The sequence below is a fragment of the Parasteatoda tepidariorum genome, chromosome 4 (genome assembly GCF_982258835.1).
Source record: "Parasteatoda tepidariorum strain Cologne lab strain chromosome 4, Ptep-v5.0, whole genome shotgun sequence".
NCBI lineage: Eukaryota > Metazoa > Arthropoda > Arachnida > Araneae > Theridiidae > Parasteatoda > Parasteatoda tepidariorum.
Window position 1 is genome coordinate 63,468,086 of NC_141758.1, and position 18,928 is coordinate 63,487,013.

General features: G+C 27.3%; 1 protein-coding gene across 1 annotated transcript in view; it reads left to right on the plus strand.

The window, feature by feature from the left end:
* LOC107447355 (spatacsin) overlaps nucleotides 1-18,928 on the plus strand; it is a 64,756-nt gene that overhangs the window by 18,013 nt on the left and 27,815 nt on the right. Inside the window, exons 12-19 of the mRNA XM_071182368.1 lie at nucleotides 714-939; nucleotides 2,350-2,562; nucleotides 3,724-3,812; nucleotides 5,454-5,746; nucleotides 5,836-5,902; nucleotides 14,126-14,294; nucleotides 15,331-15,536; nucleotides 16,712-16,820. Coding sequence (XP_071038469.1) covers nucleotides 714-939; nucleotides 2,350-2,562; nucleotides 3,724-3,812; nucleotides 5,454-5,746; nucleotides 5,836-5,902; nucleotides 14,126-14,294; nucleotides 15,331-15,536; nucleotides 16,712-16,820 — 1,372 coding nt within the window. The remainder of the gene's footprint in view (nucleotides 1-713; nucleotides 940-2,349; nucleotides 2,563-3,723; nucleotides 3,813-5,453; nucleotides 5,747-5,835; nucleotides 5,903-14,125; nucleotides 14,295-15,330; nucleotides 15,537-16,711; nucleotides 16,821-18,928) is intronic.

The following is an 18,928-nucleotide window of genomic DNA, read 5'->3' on the forward strand; positions in this document are numbered from 1 at the left end:
CCTGTTATAGCTTATTACAATTTTAACACGTTTAAAAATTTTAATTTTTTAAAATTTTTTTAGAAACCCGCTCTCTTTTAAAAACTACTTGTCACCCATATGGTCTTGTCTACTACTTGTCACCTGAGGTTCAAGGTCACAAAGTCACCTAGAAAAAAGCCCTTTTTTTACTCCTTTCAGATACTCTAAAAATAAATGAACTATTTAGCGATTTTTTCTCTGAAAAAGGTGGCAAAAACGCGGGATCCAGATAGTTGTATAATCCTGTAAATCGGCATTTGTATACTTGGCGCTTTATTGTAATTACCGATAATATTTTATTTTAAAATATAAAGTATTGAATTATAATATTTTTAGTTTCATTAAAAAAAAATCCTCTATAAAAATAAATTTAAATAACATATATAAGCATTGTTACTAATTGGAACTAATATTTTCTTAAATTATATTTGAAAAAAACTGTTTCTATAAATAATTTCGAAATATTTTTAAATAATTTATTTTTTAGTAACATTTATTAAGCATAAAAAAATAAAAAACATTAACTGTATAAAACAATATCTTTTTTTATTTTTTACTCCAAAGTGAAGTTCTAATACTCTCCTGTCATAATTTCTTTTTCTACATGCATTATAATTGGACCTAATGACTCTTGAATTATTTCTAGTTAAAAAATATGATTTATAGTTAATATACCATTTTTAATGTTGTAGATGGCTTTTGGGAAGCTGATAAAATGTCCATATGGTTTTATTTACTTGAGAATGGCAATCTTCCTTATCTCATGAATTGGATAGACATTTGGTTAGGTATCCATCCTCAAAGTACTGATAGTTTTTCTCTCTTTGATAAATGGCCGTTGACAAAAGATATGATCGATGCTATTCCTGTCAAAGCTACAAAACACGTGTCAGAAACACTTTTAAATATTTTAGCGAGGTATGTTTATGAGTTGATTGTTCTTTGTTGTTGGTTAGATAATTTACTTTAAATTCAAATTGAAATTAGTTTCACATAGTTTTTTTCTCACATACTCTATGAAACGCTCCGAACCTGAACTCTTAGAATTTGATGAAAGTTTTACAGGTATTAGGACAACCGATAGAAAATCCATAGTCTGAAAAGTAGTTGCTCAACAGTAGTGGTGAAGCCTTGAAAAATTAATAAATTTTTAATGCCAAATGCCTGATGGAAATCTACAGAAAAACACCGATTTTCCAAACCAAGTAATCCAAATTTTCATTGAGTGATTTTAAATTTTTTGGAGGATGACTTTGCAAACAAAACTGTTTGAAATCAAATTTAAACATACATTCTGCGTTAATAATGCCTTTTCTATTGTTTACATGAAGTTAAGGCTGTAATTTTTTTTGTTTTGTTTTATACTAAAAAGTTATCTTTATATTTTTTAATTTATTTGTGCATCCTTTCCCCTTTTTTTTTTCTATCAGTTAAACAAATTATTAAGATGCTATTCTTATATGTTGAAAAGTCTTGTTGGTAGAACTTGTTTATTTTTAAACACGAGTTTTTTTTATAGGCTTTCTGATAACTTTTTTATAGGCTTATTGATAACTGTATGATTTTAATAACCATAACTGGATTTTCATTATTATTTTACTCCTGTTTTAATACAATTTAGCAACTAATTTTTGGATATGGTTTATCTGTAAGTTCTTTTAACGCCTGTGAAAATGTCATTGAATTCTATGGGTTTAGCTTGGGATTGTTTCCTTGTCAGTTTCGTGCAAATAAATTTCTTGTATTGATAGTAGCCGATGATTGGATATCATAGCCATAGTTCTTAAGAGTTTTTAGAAACCTACTCTACAAACCCAATATTTTTTTAATGGATGATTACGTTCTTCTGTATTCAATTTGTAAATGATGCTTTATCTGTATAAACTGTTTTTGCCATTTGGAGGAAAATTCTTTTTCTTTTCACGTTTGGTAAAACTAATTTGTTTAACCAATATTCAACTTGTATTTGTAGCAATCTTTTTTAGGCTGCTTACCTTTCAATTTTTCTACTTTCTTACTGCTTATTTTATTGTTAGATAAAAATGTAATTTATGGAATATAATTTAAATGTGCAATTTCGAATTTTAATATTACTGTGTAAAACAAATTACATTATTATAAAAAGTAGCAGTACGATTACAAAAATCCTGTAAATAGTTATATATGTTGCTAATTATAACTTGTCTATCTATTTTCTGATTATTTTCAAATAATCATTAATGTATTTTTTATGAGATCAATTATCTATTATTGTTATTATGTATCTATTATTATTGGTTATCTATTATTGTTTACTTTTTTCATAATTTTGTTTATTTATTTTCCTAGGCATGGAATATTTTGTGAAGAAGAACAAGAAAATATCACCTTATTTCTAACACGCGTTGGAAGAGCTCAATGCAATATAAATGATTTGTCTATATTTTCTTCTGACAAAGCTACTATAACTTTCTCAGAGCTATGTCATCGCCTTGTGCATTACTTTTTGAAGCATAATTTGATTCATTTTCTCTACACTTTTATAGATGAAAATTATGGCAAGTTAGTATGCTTCTTATGTCCATGATTCAATATTGACTTTATTGATTGTTATTAACAATATTCATTGATGTCTTTTACCTTAATTATCAAGATTAATTAAATTTTCATGCACGTTTTTCAGTTTTAAAACATTTCAGGTAAAATTTGTACTTTGATGTGAAAATCTTTCTAATTTTTTTGAAAAAAATTTTGCTTGGTTATTATTTCAAATTCTTTAATTACTGAAAAAACTTGTTAAATGTTTTTTTTCTTAAGAGATTTAACTATGAATGCTGCAAAAAGTTTATTATTTATATGACATTTATTATTTTGACTATTACATGTTGAGTAAGCTCAGTATTAATAAAATTTGTTTTAAAAATAAGTATATTAAAGGAAGATATAACTTATGTACCATTTAATAATTGTAAAGCATTGACTAAATATCTTTATTATAAAATATGGACTTTAAACTCTGTTTACTTTAAGACATGAAAATTAAAAATAAATATATGAATTGCACTCTTACTTTACGCCTTTCATTTTAAATTATCACAAAGATTGAAAATATGATAATACCAGAGAGAAATATTTAGAAGGGATGATAAATAAATATTACTAGCACATACCCTCAAATAAGGAATAAATTAATAATTTATAAGTAAGTATCGTTATAATTTTTATTAATTTTATGCTGATAAAGCAAAGTATATCTGGATCTCCTTGGTCTATATAGATTATATCATGGGATTTTACGATCCAATGAGAATGCATGAATTGAAAGCCATTGCTTAAAGTTTTTTATGTATACTTAAACATCTTTCTACTTTTAATTAAAAAGTAATGTTTTGCTGCGTACAGTTTGAATCTTTTAAAATTTCTTAATTATTATAGAATTTAAAAGGATATTGTAAAGTTAGTGTCGATGATTTGTATCATTTTTTAAACAATTTTTATAAGTTCATATAGTCATAGTGTTTCAAAAATGTATTTATTTTAAACCAAAAGATTTCATCATCCACACTCCTCAGTATGTTTAAAGCGATTAAAAATTTATTGATTGCATGTATTTACTGTTTGAGATATTACTTAAAAATATTAAGTTCTGTCATGGAAATATTTGTTTTCTATTTCCTCCTGCTTTCAATATTCTGCTCACATGTATCTAATATTTTTGTTTAGATTTACTACTTGGCCTTCTTGTCCACTCTGCCTTGTTCCCGTTTTTCATTTAACTGTGGCTTTTTATAAATGGTCACAAAATCATAATGGTAATTTGTTAATTATTTTTCATACATGTGAATTATTCCCAATCAAACTTTAAATTCATTTGTTTTCTTTTTGTTAGTGTATTTTCAATGTCATTTTATAAGCGTACTAGTAAAAACCTTAATTAGTAATAACAATTTTATTTTAAATGTTGGTGAATTTTTTCTTTTTCATTAAGTTTTAAAATTGAAAAAAAAAAAACAGTTTTGTTCATATGATTGCAAATTTTTGAGTATGATTACATTTTTATATATTAAATTTTAAAGTATACATATAAAATTATATTTTTCTGTAAATTTCAAGTTTTATTACTGTTGAATGAAATTTTAGAGTGATTGGGGTGAGAAACTGGCAGACTAAGCCTAACTATCTTGTTAAAAAAATAATAATCTTGTCTTATACCATCTCCGACAGAAGGCCTTAGCCAGCTTTTGGCTGTCATACCAAGTATGATGATGATTTTTTTTATTTCAAAAATATTTGAATCTATAATATTATATTAATTTTGTAAGAGGTTTACAATATTTTTTGTAATTCAAATTATATTATTAAAACGTCACTTCTTTTTCAGTTCTAGTTCTTTCATAAAAACAAATTTTAACTTGATCAAAATGAGATTTTTACGTGTATGAGATGAGTTAGTTTTTTTTCTTACAGTATTTATTAAGATTTTCAAGTTATTTAGCTTAGATTTAAAATCAAATACATTTAGGTTGTTTTAATGCCCGATTATTATGTAGAGAAGGAATATGTAAAATTTGATAATTCTTACGATGGTAAGAGAAATTTAATTCTTTAGTTTTCATCCTGTTGATATTAGCTTCAGGTAGTTTTTTTTAGCTTTTATGATTTATAACTAATTGAGAATAACTTCTTTTCCCATAATGTATTTATTTTTGGCAATGAAAGTGATTAGAAGGCAAATAAATTAAATATATTGATGGCCACTTTACAAAATATTTTATATTTGCATATAAAAATAGTGTATAAAAAGGAAAAACTTGTTACTGGTACGTGGTCATGTGATAGTTTGTAGAGTAGTATCCTGGGTTGATATGAAATGGTAGTGAGATTTGTAGAGAAACGGAAAATTCGTTGAAGTGTTCCGTTCAACAACTCATTTCAAAAAGTTTATTGCTATAATTTTATGATCAGAATTCGAAACTAACTGTAAATAACTTCTGATGATAACTCAAAGGTTTTTGTTGGTCTTATCAGATTTGAGTGATCACAAATTTTCTGTATTATATATTTTAAAGCATTTTATTTCTGTATTATGCATCTTAACTAATTTAAAAAATGAAATTAATCTGTTCATGCGGTATTAAAATTTTTATCAAAAATGTATTGACGACAGGGAAGAATACTATTCTAATTACATGCCGCTGTAACTTAAGTTTAGTTTTATTTTAAACAATTTTCAATCATTCCCTATTTAGTGAATTTTGGAGTATAGATTGCTTTGTGCAAATAAGTTCACGATTTACAAAAATAATATTAAAACTAACTTTTCTTAATTTTGCAATTGATGTTATTTTTCAGTTATTTGATTTTTTTGATTATTTAAAGAATTAAGATATACTTATTTCAACTGTTGTATACATATTTTGTTGTTTAATATATATATAATTTTTCTTATATAGATGTTCATTTGGCTTACGAGGCTGTTTCTGAGACAGCTTCTTATTTGTTTAACTTATCCCAATCATCTCCTTCTGAACTATTGGTGAAAGTTCCATTGCCATTGGCTGTCTCAATTTTGCTTTTTAAGCCTCAATCTCTGAAGGAATCTATTGATGAAATTATGCAAAGTTCTGAAGAGACAATCGCATCTGTGAGAACAAGCTTTCAAAATTACCCTCTTCTATACAATTATTTATTCAAAACAGATGAAGAAAGATCTCAGCCTGATGTGACTGTTTATGAATTATTGAAGGTTTGTAAAAAAAAAGCATTGCAAATTAACTTTTTGTTAATTTGTTTTGTATTTTTTCCACTCAGAAAATAATTGTTTTCTTTATTTAGGATAATACTGTGTTTGATACATCTCAGTTGTTCGGATGGCAATCAGCTAACAGCTTAAAATCTGAAGGTAATTTAGGAGCAAAGTTTTGTTAGCTTTCATTTCATATTTAATATTTTATATTAATTATTATAATTTTGCTGATTTCTCTTTTGAAAATATTTTTTAATAAATGTAGAAATTGACAATTTTGGGGTTAAATTTAATAATAACTTATAGTTGATATAAAGACCTTTCTTCCTTTTAATATTGTTACAAAGTTATTTATTAAAACATATGGAATGATCTTTAAAGCATTATTTTGCAGCTAGATCTTGAAAAACATGGATCTTAAAAAACATTCACTTTGTCTCTTAAAAATATTTATAATTATTTGAATATCCCATAATAGTCTATATCCCTATATATAATATAATCCCCTATTTTCTGAAACTCATGCCCAGTTTGCGATTTATACCTTCTTGCATGTACGAAAACAGTTTATTCATACTGCTTTATTTTGTTAAGTTTTCTAAACAAGAGCGTTCTTATTCCTCCTCAGAGGTATTGTTCTAGTTTATTATAGTTCATAGTTTATTGTATAAACCAGAGTTGGCCGTTGATTACAGTAATCGATTACAACTGTAATTGATTACAGATAATTACAGCTATGTAATCAATTACTTGTAATCACGATTACAAGTAATCAATTACTTGTAATCGTGATTACAACTTTCAAAAAATTTTGATTACAGCTGTAATCATGATTACAATTTTGATTACAGTAATCAATTACTTGTAATCATGATTACAAGTAATTGCGATTACAAGTAATCACAACAAAAACGATTACAAGTAATTATGATTACAAGTAATCAAAATATATGATTACATGTAATCACGATTACATGTAATTTGATTACATGTAATTGTGATTACTTGTAATCAAACTATACGATTACAAGTTATTACGATTGTATACTATAGTCAAATTTTTTATGTAAGTATTCATGTGTTTCATATTTTTATGTACATAGAATGTACGCACGCATGAACGTACAATTTGCGATTCCTATACATACAATGTATGCACAAACGTTTTTTGTACGTACAATATTCATAATTATATTGTAATATACTTAATGCAATGCGCATATGCTTAGTACATATAATTATGCATTTATGATACATGTACGCATGCATGTTAGTTTGTACAAAAAGGCAATGTTTTGTATCTTTGTATACATAGACAATGAATGTATGAACGTATATGAAAATAATGTTTATGCATTTGCATGCTTTTATGTACTTAAGTGCATATATTGTATAAATTAACGATAATAGCACGTATATGCAATGTACGTTTGTATATAAAATTGTACGTATTTGCGCACAATATGTAAAAATGTTATTTAAAGGTACAATATATGCACATAGTTGCGTAAATAAAATGCGTACATGTGTACATGCATATTTATATGTACATCGATATATGTGCACGCTAAGTATGTACTTATGTACAACTTACGTATGTACTTGTATAACTACATACTTTGTTAATACTTATGCGCATGTAATGCATGGATGTACAAAAAAATAGTTATATGCACAATGTATGCATGTGCATACAACATATACATGTACATAATTACAAGTAATGTACAAATACGTGCGTACATTTAAATATATGTAATTACAATATACACATACATTGTGCATACATTAAAAAAATTTATATGAGTAAAGTTATTAAAATTTGTTTTAAAATTATTCTAAGGTATATGAAACTCGACCTCATATTTTTTATAAAGCAAACGATAATTTTATTTGGAATTTCTAAATATTAATTCCACACATAAAATTTACCGTTTTTCTTACCATTTAAAAAATTTCTATGAATCATGCATTATGTTATAAAAAAAATAAATCTGTATTGTCAAACATTTCATGAAAATACCTGAAAATAATTTTTTATTCAGAGAATTTCAAAATGATATAGAACAATTAAAGCTGAAAACTAAATTTAAATATCGTTTGATTTTGTCATTTAACTTGCTTGAGTCATTAAAAGTTAACTAACATGCATTTTATTTATTGCATTGTACACATATTTAGACATAAATGTAATGTACATATGTATACGTGTAATGTATGTACGCATGTACAATGTATGTACATACATTCATGTATTGTACGTGCATATATAGTACATATGGATATGCATACATGGAACATACGTGTATTGTACATGTGTGGATACATTCATTGTACATATATACATTGCACCATATGCATAGATAGGGATAGCATGCATGTACACATGTAAAATTTGTACGAAAGAATTATGCCCAATATATTTATGCACATACGTACTGTATATGTACACACATATGTACATTATATGAACATTACATGTTCATTTCATCATATGTACATTATATGAATATACATCTGTACGCTATATGTATATGAATCTGTACGCTATATGTACATACATCTGTACAATATATGCATCTCAAATGTGTGTATGTACGTACGTTGTGCATGTCGAATGCATGTATGAATATATGTGAAATATAAATACGCCCAATGTACGAACAATAGTTCACAAATGTATTATGCATATTTGGATACTTACATTGAGCATGAACATATTATGTACATGTACATAAATACACTGGACATGCAAATCATGTACATGTATACATACATATATTGTACATCCTACAGATATACCTATATTGTACATGCATACATATATTGTACTGTTCATAAATAAATTGCACATACATGCATGGGACATACATTGTATAGACAATGTATGTATGTTCGTATAAACACAAGTACTTGTATATACATGCGTGCATGAACATATACATTTTACATACACAAATATTTGCATAAAATGCATATATTCATTGTGTATAAATGCACATGCCTACATTGTTTGCACATACATACGTAATTATTATCTATATACATACGTACATATATTTTATACCTACAATATAAGTGTATGCACATGTGTGTGAAACTAAAATGTCTGAACATATGCACTAGATAAAATCATATGTACATACATTTCAGTTACATTCATTTGTACGTATACAAATACGTACAAAATGCAGTACATGTTAATACGTGCAAAATGTATCATTATAAAATACATTCTACTATCTACTGTAAAATATAATCATTTATAAGAATACAATAGTCTTGTAATCGTGTAATTAGATTACATGTAATCATAATTACATGTAATCAAATTACATGTAATCAAATTACATGTAATCATATATTTTGATTACTTGTAATCATAATTACTTGTAATCGTTTTTGTTGTGATTACTTGTAATCGCAATTACTTGGAATCATGATTACAAGTAATTGATTACTGTAATCAAAATTGTAATCATGATTACAGCTGTAATCAAAATTTTTTGAAAATTGTAATCATGATTACAAGTAATTGATTACTGTAATCGACTATGTAATCATGATTACAGCTGTAATCAAACTTTGTAATCACGATTACAAGTAATTGATTACTGTATTCAATATTGTAATCATGATTACAGCTGTAATCAAAATTTTTGAAAATTGTAATCATGATTACAAGTAATTGATTACTGTAATCAAAAAATGTAATCGATTACATTTTTGGCCAACTCTGGTATAAACCCTGTTTCTAGTTTATTACGTTTATAAGTATTATTGCAATACATTTGAAAGAATAACTATAAATAGTATTTTCAAATTAAATCTCTTGTAAATTACTTCCTGCAAAGCTTAAATTTTGCGTTAAAATTTTGAACAATTATTCACTAAAAGATCTCTATGATGCAAGTCTCTATAACTCACATTAACTTTGCAGGTTTAAATAATAAAGTTTGCAGTTAAGAAATTCCTGCAGCTTAGCAGTAACTGTAACTTTTATAAATTATTCAATTAGTTGCTAAGAGGTTGCAATTTCAAAAGTTAATCAAACTTGTTATTAGTTTTAATCCTCTGAAAAATAAATACTTAAGTTCAAACTTTTGTGCTTTTTAAGTATCTAAAGAAAAAAGAAAAAAAAAATATATATATATATATATATATATATATATATATATATATATATATATATATATGTAACATAAAAAGCTTCAATTAATCTTTTTATGTTAGTTTCTCTGCTATAAAACTTCTTCCTAATTAATTATTCTATTTGAAATACTTTCTCACACTTTTAAAAGCCACATCCTGTTCTTAAATCTATTTTTGGCTCAACTATGCATTTAATTAAGAGCAGGACATATTTCCCTTGCTTTGTGTGGGAAAAGCGCGATCTCTTTCATAAACCAATAGCAACTACTAAGATTTCCCTCTTTCCCTAAATTAAGACATTTTACGGATTTTACTTTGCAAGATTTTCCCTAACATATAACCAAGGAGCGCAACTTTTCGTGGGCTCTTTTACTCATTCTCATGACTGCTCTTGTCTAATAATTAATAAATAAATTTTGTACCCTCCTTCCCGACCTATGACCTGTTTTAATCCTTCCACTCGGCAACGACGTTATAAGTTGCCAGGATTGAACGGTCGGGAAGGGGTACAGTTCGTACGGTACATTAAAGATATTAAATATCTCATTTGAAAATAAATAAATCATTTTCGGAAGAGGGTACATCAAAAATATGGAATAACTTCAAATCATTGTTTCAAATGGACATTTGGTAAATAAGCAGTCAAATTCTTCTTCAACTTATGGCAATAATTAATTCACCTAGTATCTTCATCAAAAAAATAAACTCTTCAAAACTTTTTGTTTATTATAAATTATACCTACGCACAGTGGAACTAAACGATCATCCGTTTTCCATGTCTATGCTGCATATTTTGTCTACGTTCCTGAGACTACTAGAAAGCTGAGCTTCAATTTCCTTCCTTGGACTAAAAAGAAAAGCTGCATCGAACTCCTGATAATTAAAATTTTTTTATTGAAACCCTATCCCTTTGAGAAAGCGTTGATTTTACCACTCTTAAGTGCTGAGCTGGATTTTATCGTCGATGAATTGTTTTCACACCCCGGAATGGTTTACGATGGTCTCCTTAGTTGTTCGACATTCCCACCTACTCAGAACTCAAAGATAAATAAGCTTCAATTTCTCCATTCAGTGTTAATTTACAATTCATCTTAACGAAGAAACAAATTTTTTTCCTAGCAGCTCACGTCTTTGGTTTTGGAATTGTGTTCACGGAATTTCAACGCACTCTCATGTTTGATGTTGTGGTTTTCAAAATATCTTGGACTAATTCGAACTTTTTCACGTATCCTTTGAGTTAAATTTTTTTTTACAATTCTCATAAAACAATTTCTTAAATGATTATGATTTTAATTTTTTCCCATATTTGATGTTTCTAAGTGAAACTACTTTTGATATATTAATCGTATTTACTGTTGAAAATTTTTTTTCTTGAAATTTTTATTTTTAGTGAATTGATTGTCATAGGAAATGTTTCGAGAAATTATTTTCAAATTTATTGTTTTATGTGTTACAGCTTCTATGATTTATTGATTAGTTGAATTTATGTTTTTGTTTTACTGTAGTGTTTAGGATTAAGATGAAAATGCCATTTAAATTTTTTTCTCTTCGTAATGCAACTGCAATAATTATTGAAATTCAATTTTAATATATGAATGCAATTACGGTGTGGCAAAGATTAAATCAAGAAATGTTAAAACTAATACAAATAGTTTGGAAAAATGAATAAAATACTTGTTGTAAGAATTTGAATTGAAGAGTAACCAAACAATAATGCTTTAGTCCAACGTTAGTAATTAGTTCATAGCTCTGTTCTAGCTCAGTAATTTCCATAAACAAATCGTTTCTTTATTTCTGAACTTTAATTCCAGCATACAGATAGGAAAATGATCAAACACAAATTGAAAAATTTAGTAACCAAATTCACTTCAAAAACACGTAAGAAATAGAAATGAAAATATTTGAATTCCCTAACAATTGTGACAAATTGAATTATCAATTAAGATCTCTGCACAAAAATTACTTTAAAAAATATCCAAACTAAAATTTTTGAAAAAAAAAAAAAAAAATTTATGTCCAAAAAGAAAGAATGAAAGATATAAATGAAAAAAAGAAATAAAAGGTAATTTGCAAATAAACCAAACTTGCACTTCAGATTAAAAATAAGGAAAATAGCAAGGTCAGTCAAATTTTAAAAACTGATTTACCTTAATACCATATTAAATTTGAAAGCTTTGTTTTGGATTTCAATTAGCGATAAATTGTGTTAAACAGGTTGTAATATAAAATCTGAGAAGACTGATCATCTTTTCTGATTATAAAAGCAATTTGTCTTTACATTTTTCCTGAAATCCGGGTTAATAATTGCAATAAAAATACCAAGAAAGAAAATAAAAGTACAAATAAATAAATATAAAGAAAGTAGAAAGAAAAGAAAGTAGAAAGAAAAATAAGAGAGAAAAGGAAAAGAAAAATTTTTACAGAAGGCAAATTTTGGGCATAAAAAAAAAAAAAAAAAAAAAAAAAGAAATTCAAATAGCAAAATTTAAAATTATCATGTGTTTTCTAATATTCCTGAGACTAAATATGATAATGGTGCGTAACATTGTCAAAATTATGTTGACAGAATTGTGCAAATCCAAGAAAATTAATAAATTCCTAACTTCAGATGATTTTGAAAAAAAAAAAAAAATTCAAATATTTTGCTATTAAAGTGACAAAAAATGAAAGGTAAATAAAGTGAAATAAAGACAATATTGAAATCTTGGACTTCAGAATAACAACCACTGTGTCATTTTTTTTTCAGACAAGGTAAACAATACTCAAATCCAATTTCAGATTGAAATTTTTCCTGTAAAACTGCTTTTTGTATTTTGTGTTTTACATTTTAAATTACACATACCTAACAAATGTTTATAAATTTTTGTCATCATGATTGAAGAGTTAACTTAAATAGTGTTTTTATAAAGAATACTTCTTATAGTGAAAAAAATTGTAATGTGATCTTTAAACAAAACACTTTTGAAACTTAAAAAACTATTAAGTCAAAAAAATTGTTGAAAATGAAAATTTTAAATTTGCTGATAATGCTACTACAGATTTTTGATTGTGTTAAAATTTTTACAATGAGAACATATGTAAATGTTTTATAATTTATATTACTTTTATATATTGTTACCATTACAAATTTGGTTATTTTATTTGTACTTCTACCATAGGGAAGATTTTGCAAAAGGATAATTTCAAAATTTTGGGATTCTAACTAAACATTATTGGCGAGGGGGGATGTAACATAAAAAGCTTCAATTAATCTTTTTATGTTAGTTTCTCTGCTATAAAACTTTTTCCTAATTAATTATTCTATTTGAAATACTTTCTCACACTTTTAAAAGCCACATCCTGTTCTTAAATCTATTTTTGGCTCAACTATGCATTTAATTAAGAGCAGGACATATTTCCCTTGCTTTGTGTGGGAAAAGCGCGATCTCTTTCATAAACCAATAGCAACTACTAAGATTTCCCTCTTTCCCTAAATTAAGACATTTTACGGATTTTACTTTGCAAGATTTTCCCTAACATATAACCAAGGAGCGCAACTTTTCGTGGGCTCTTTTACTCATTCTCATGACTGCTCTTGTCTAATAATTAATAAATAAATTTTGTACCCTCCTTCCCGACCTATGACCTGTTTTAATCCTTCCACTCGGCAACGACGTTATATATATATATATATATATATATATATATATATATATATATATATATATATAACGATTAGATAGATAGATATAGAAGACTTATATACTGCAAATATCTATGAACCACTCTAGCTTTGTGAGAGTAAACAATGAAATTCGCAGCAAAGAAATTTCTTTAACTAAGAAAGAACTGTTAACTTTTTACAGTTAAGAGGTTAAAATTTACTATTTGTTAAGAGGTTAAAATTTCAAAAGCCAAACAAACCAAAATTGATTAATTTGCTTGTTTCTATTTCTAATGCTTCTGAAAATTAATTTTTTTTTTGTAAATAATAATATGCATATTTTGAAATATTTGTTTCTAAAAATTATTTCAAAGTATTATACTATGGATCTGTTCCAGACTAATATTGTCATATTTAGTAGGTAAGTTAAAAGATAAGTGAGATGATTTATATATCACTGTATTCTATATAATCCAAAAAGCCTCATATTTCAAGGTTTGTTTTATAAAGATCTTCTATTGTATAAAAATATTTTAATTATTATGAATATTTTTTGTTTAATTTCTTTTTCATTAATATTTCAGACTCTCAAAATGAATTGCCACATTTTTCTCTTCAAAGTTTGTCAGAACAGTTTGGTTTGAAAAAGGAGTTGACTTACTTGTATTATTTAATGGAAGGTCGCCCTAATTATTCTTATTTAAAATTTTTTGCTCAAGAGGTCATTTTAGAAACTGGACTTTCACTTTCACGGTTGGTCCTATTTTATGTTTAAAATTATATTTTTATTGCTATAAAAATAATGATTTTGTAATATTGTTTTCTTTAATATTTAATTATGCATAGTTATTTTTTTAAATTTTACGTTAAGAAATGTTTTTATTTTATTAGAATTTCTGACACTGATACATATTTATATATTTTTAATATAAAAACTTTGAAATTTGCATAATCAAAGAGGTGTTTTTTCCAATATGAAACATAATGTTTACTTTATGGTGTATGCACATTTTACATTAAATTCCATATTTTAAAAAAATACATAAATACAATTCTTCAAATTCCATATACATTTTATAAAAAATATTTTTAATGAAAGGAAGTCCATGTAATGAATATTTCACATTCATTTTTCTCATTAAGTTGATTTCAAAAAATTGATTTTTGATGAAATTGAATTGATTGTTAATTGAAATGAATATAAAAAGAACGATTTGAATAGATTGTAAAAAGATGTGTGAAAGGTAAGTTTTTACCTTTGGGGGTTCTCTTCTTTTCTGGAGTGACGCAGTTCCTTCCAATATCTGCCTGTTCCACTTTAATTTGTTAATTTCAAATTATTTTCTGATAAAATATTATGCCAATTGTTAAGTTGAAATTAATCTCTGTTGCACATTTCTCACTTATTGTTCTTTCTTTATTTGCTCTTGATGAGATAACTTAAAGAATATGTTTAGTGATAAATTAGCTAATTGGTCAATATCAGTATCATAATGTATGGAAGCAGGAAGAATCTATTTGCACAAAAGCTTTTTCTTGTAAAAACTGCTGCAAGATGAACAGAATAATATCAGCAGATAAGATTAATGTATGGAGATAAGCAGAAAAGTAAATTTACCCACAACTAGCCATAACATTTATAAGACTAGGAAAATTAAATGTTTCCAAAATGTCACTTACCAGATCTTATTAAGCTCTTTAACTATACAGTCTGAATTTTCAAAAAAATTTAACATCTATCCGCAATTTTTAAACTTATTTAATGATAATATATTATTAATATTTTCAGGGTGCGTGCCACTTGTAGGGAAGTTATTGATTATGCACTGACAAATTATAAAGCATTGGATATTTGTGCATCTTGTATAGCTTTCATTGAATTGCTTGGACAAGATTCTTTGCCTCTCAGAGCTTCTTTGATTGCCGCAAATATGTTGCACGATTCTCGGATTTTGGAAGGAGATTCAGATTATGATAAGAGTTTTCCTGATATAGGTTTGTAAATGTTATTCAGATTATTACTACTGTTTAAAAGAATAAATAGCCAGTTTTTATTTTATTTTGTTTCGTAATTATTCAGTACATATACTGACTTTGTAATAAAAATGAATTTTTATAAAGAAATTTTGTTTCATAACGAAGAAATACTCAAATATGTTAATTAAAAAATTTCTATAATTTGCACTGTTTTTAGTTCATTGCTTCTCAAATTTGGTAATGAATTTTTCACAGTTTCCATAGATTTAATACTCAATTTCAGAACACTAGAGAAAATATTTGAAAACCAATTGAAAAATCTATATTTTATGCATTTTTTGTAATTTTGGAAAAATTAGAAATTATTCTGAAATTAAAAATAATTTCATTGTACAAATAATCAAAATTAATACATTTGCTCCAATTTAATGTTTTGTAATTTTTCAACTGTCTAACCAAAAGTCACTTGCCTTTATTTTGATTGTTATTGATCTGAATGTAATTCTAAAAATAAACCCAAGAACAATTGACACTTAAAGTATTGTTTATTAGCGATTAACTTAATTGTGTTGCAAATGCTTATGACTTTCCTACTTATTGTATGTTGAAACTTTTGCTAATTTTCATAGGAAATAGCTTAAACATTCAAATTAATCAAAAAAAAATTTTTATTTAAATGAGTGAGAAGTCTTATAAATTTGATATATGCACAAACAGAAATTTTTGGTTGAATTCTTTTTTTAAATAAAATGTACACTTTTAACCCTCAGAGCATTAGCCACAGCTTTTTATTTTTTTAACTTTCCTGAATCAAAAAACAAATTTTCCCTATGTTATTCAAATGAAAGAGTAGTACATAGCAGGGTTTTAGATGCTAGGGAAGGGGCTGCAAAATGCATACCTTTCTAATCAAACTACACAATATTAGGTTTAAGTATCAACTTTATTTAATCAATGTATTTGGCACAATAAAAAACAATGTTTTTTATACTCTGTACATAAATAAATGTTGATATTTCTCTATTGTCCTTTTTTTAATAATATTTAGGAAGAAAGTTTAAACAAGATTGCACGGACAAAGCTCATGCACTGTCTTTAGTGTCAGAATTAGAAAATATAATATTAGCTGTTATAAAATTCATTTTTAATGATATTGTGATAGTTTTCTGATGTGCTTTTCTTATAATATTTAGGAAGAAAATTTAAACAAGCTTACATAGACAAAACTCATGCACTCTCTTTAGTGTCAGAACTAGAAAACATAATTTTAAACAAGTGGAATCCTTTCAATTGTGATGCTGAGTAAGTTATATTTATAGTTTTTGGTGGTTTGTTTTTTAGAATTTCATTTTACTGCAGTTACTCTTGATGTAAAGTGACCGACAAATAAATAAGGTCCTAATCTAAGTTTTTATAATTGAGTAATTTTTTATCCCTTTATCTGTCATGAGCAGAGATGCCAACTGCTCCGGACACGCCAAAATAATTTTTAAAAAAACGGTAAATAACTGCAAGTAAATTTTTCAAATATTTGACTATTTTTGCTTGCCTTTTAAAAGGTATGGCATGACATGAGTACTATAAAGTGGTGTATTGTATAGACCAACAAATTATTTAGAAAAAGTAGTGGATAAAAATCTACTAAATTGAATGTATCAAACCAAGAATCACAATTGATAAACTATCACTTTAAAATATATATTTGCTGTCCGGAGCAAGTTGGCATCTTTGCATGAGACTTATAGATTCATTTGTAACTAATTTTTTAAAAGTTATCACAATATTAGTCTTGGAATTTGGGCAGCTCTGAGGAGCAAGGCTCATTGACCAGTGGTCAAATGAACCCAAAGCCCTAGATCATGACTAGCAGAAAAGTTTTATACCTGATACAAAGTTCAGTAACCTGACAGGAGTATCCTGTAGTTCCTAGACCTTAACACAATGTTGTCACAGGTACTCAAATCTTTGAGCAAAACAGACCTCTCACTCACAAAGAATATGTTGTGAAGTCTCCTCCTCTAGATCACAACCACGACAAAGAGGATCGAGTGCAATACCCATAATGCAAAAGGGTCTCCTGAGGGTGCAGTGACCAGTCAAATGACCAATGACCTTCCTTAAGCTATTCATGTTTAGCTTAAGGAGCTGTTTTTGACACACACCGCGACAGTTACAATTTAACTGCTTAGCTTATGTGACCCTCCTAGTTAAGTCATTGCTCATAGACAATCTTGCTTACTAGAGCTAGAAAATAGATGTCCTGAAGAATGTGGAAGAAATTCCCAAAGCTAGTTCAGGACCACAGAAAATCACACTGGAGCCAGCCTTTGCTAATTCATCTGCCAGCTCATTAGCAGGAATACTCATATGCCCAGGAATCCAGTGTAGGTATACCTTGTTATGAGTAGAAAGGTTGCGAACGACTGAGAAGCACTCCCACATGAAATAAGAGGTGAATTTACAACTTGTTAGTGATAGAAGAGCAGCCTGACTGTCAGTGTAGATGTAATTAAGTATATTTAGATAATAAGTATGTCTAGACACACCCTTGCAGTACAAGATGATATTATAGACTTCAGCCGGAAAAACAGTAGCATAGCTACAAAGAGGAAAGTGAAGTTTGGTATCATCATTGGAACAGTAAATACCTGTCTCTGATTTAAGACCAAGCCTTGATCCGTCAGTGTACCATACCAGACAACTGTCCTTAAGACACCAAGGACATTTGAGCCATTCATTTCTGGAAAAAAAATGGATCTTGAAAGACTTATGCAAAGCATATCTTTGTGACATATAATCTCTAGGTATATTAGAGAATTCTTTCCATGAACCAAGGTGCATAAAGCATTTCATGCATGTCTGAGTTTCAGTTTCAATGCACAGATATAGTTTAAGGAGCCCAAGTAAGCTCTCAAGCGCAGCCGTGGTTGTGGTCCTAAGACAGCCTGACGAGGCTACACAGACCATTCTTTGCAGTCTCTTAAATCCAGACCTGACGGAGCTCAATTAAATCCTAGACCACCAGATAATGATGCCATATGTGATTATACGATAATGATCATTGAGTAAATCCAGTAAACTATCTTGGGGCATAAATTTCACGTTTTCACATTTCAAATTTCACATTTCTGCTAGACAAAAATATCTTGTTAGCCCTGCGGACGCAGTATTCAAGATGGTAACCCCAGTAAAGTTTGAAGTCAAAGAAAAGAAAGAGAAACTTGACTTTCTCAGTAAGATCTAAACGAACTAGGTAATGCACATCACCAAGATTAAGGCGCTTTTTTTGGGTTTACTGATAAGCCAGATTCAGAGCATCTAGCTACTTCTAGCAGTACACCATTCATAATTTCAGAGACTGTTTTGCAGTTTTGCCTTTGACAACTATAACACCATCATCAGCATACCAG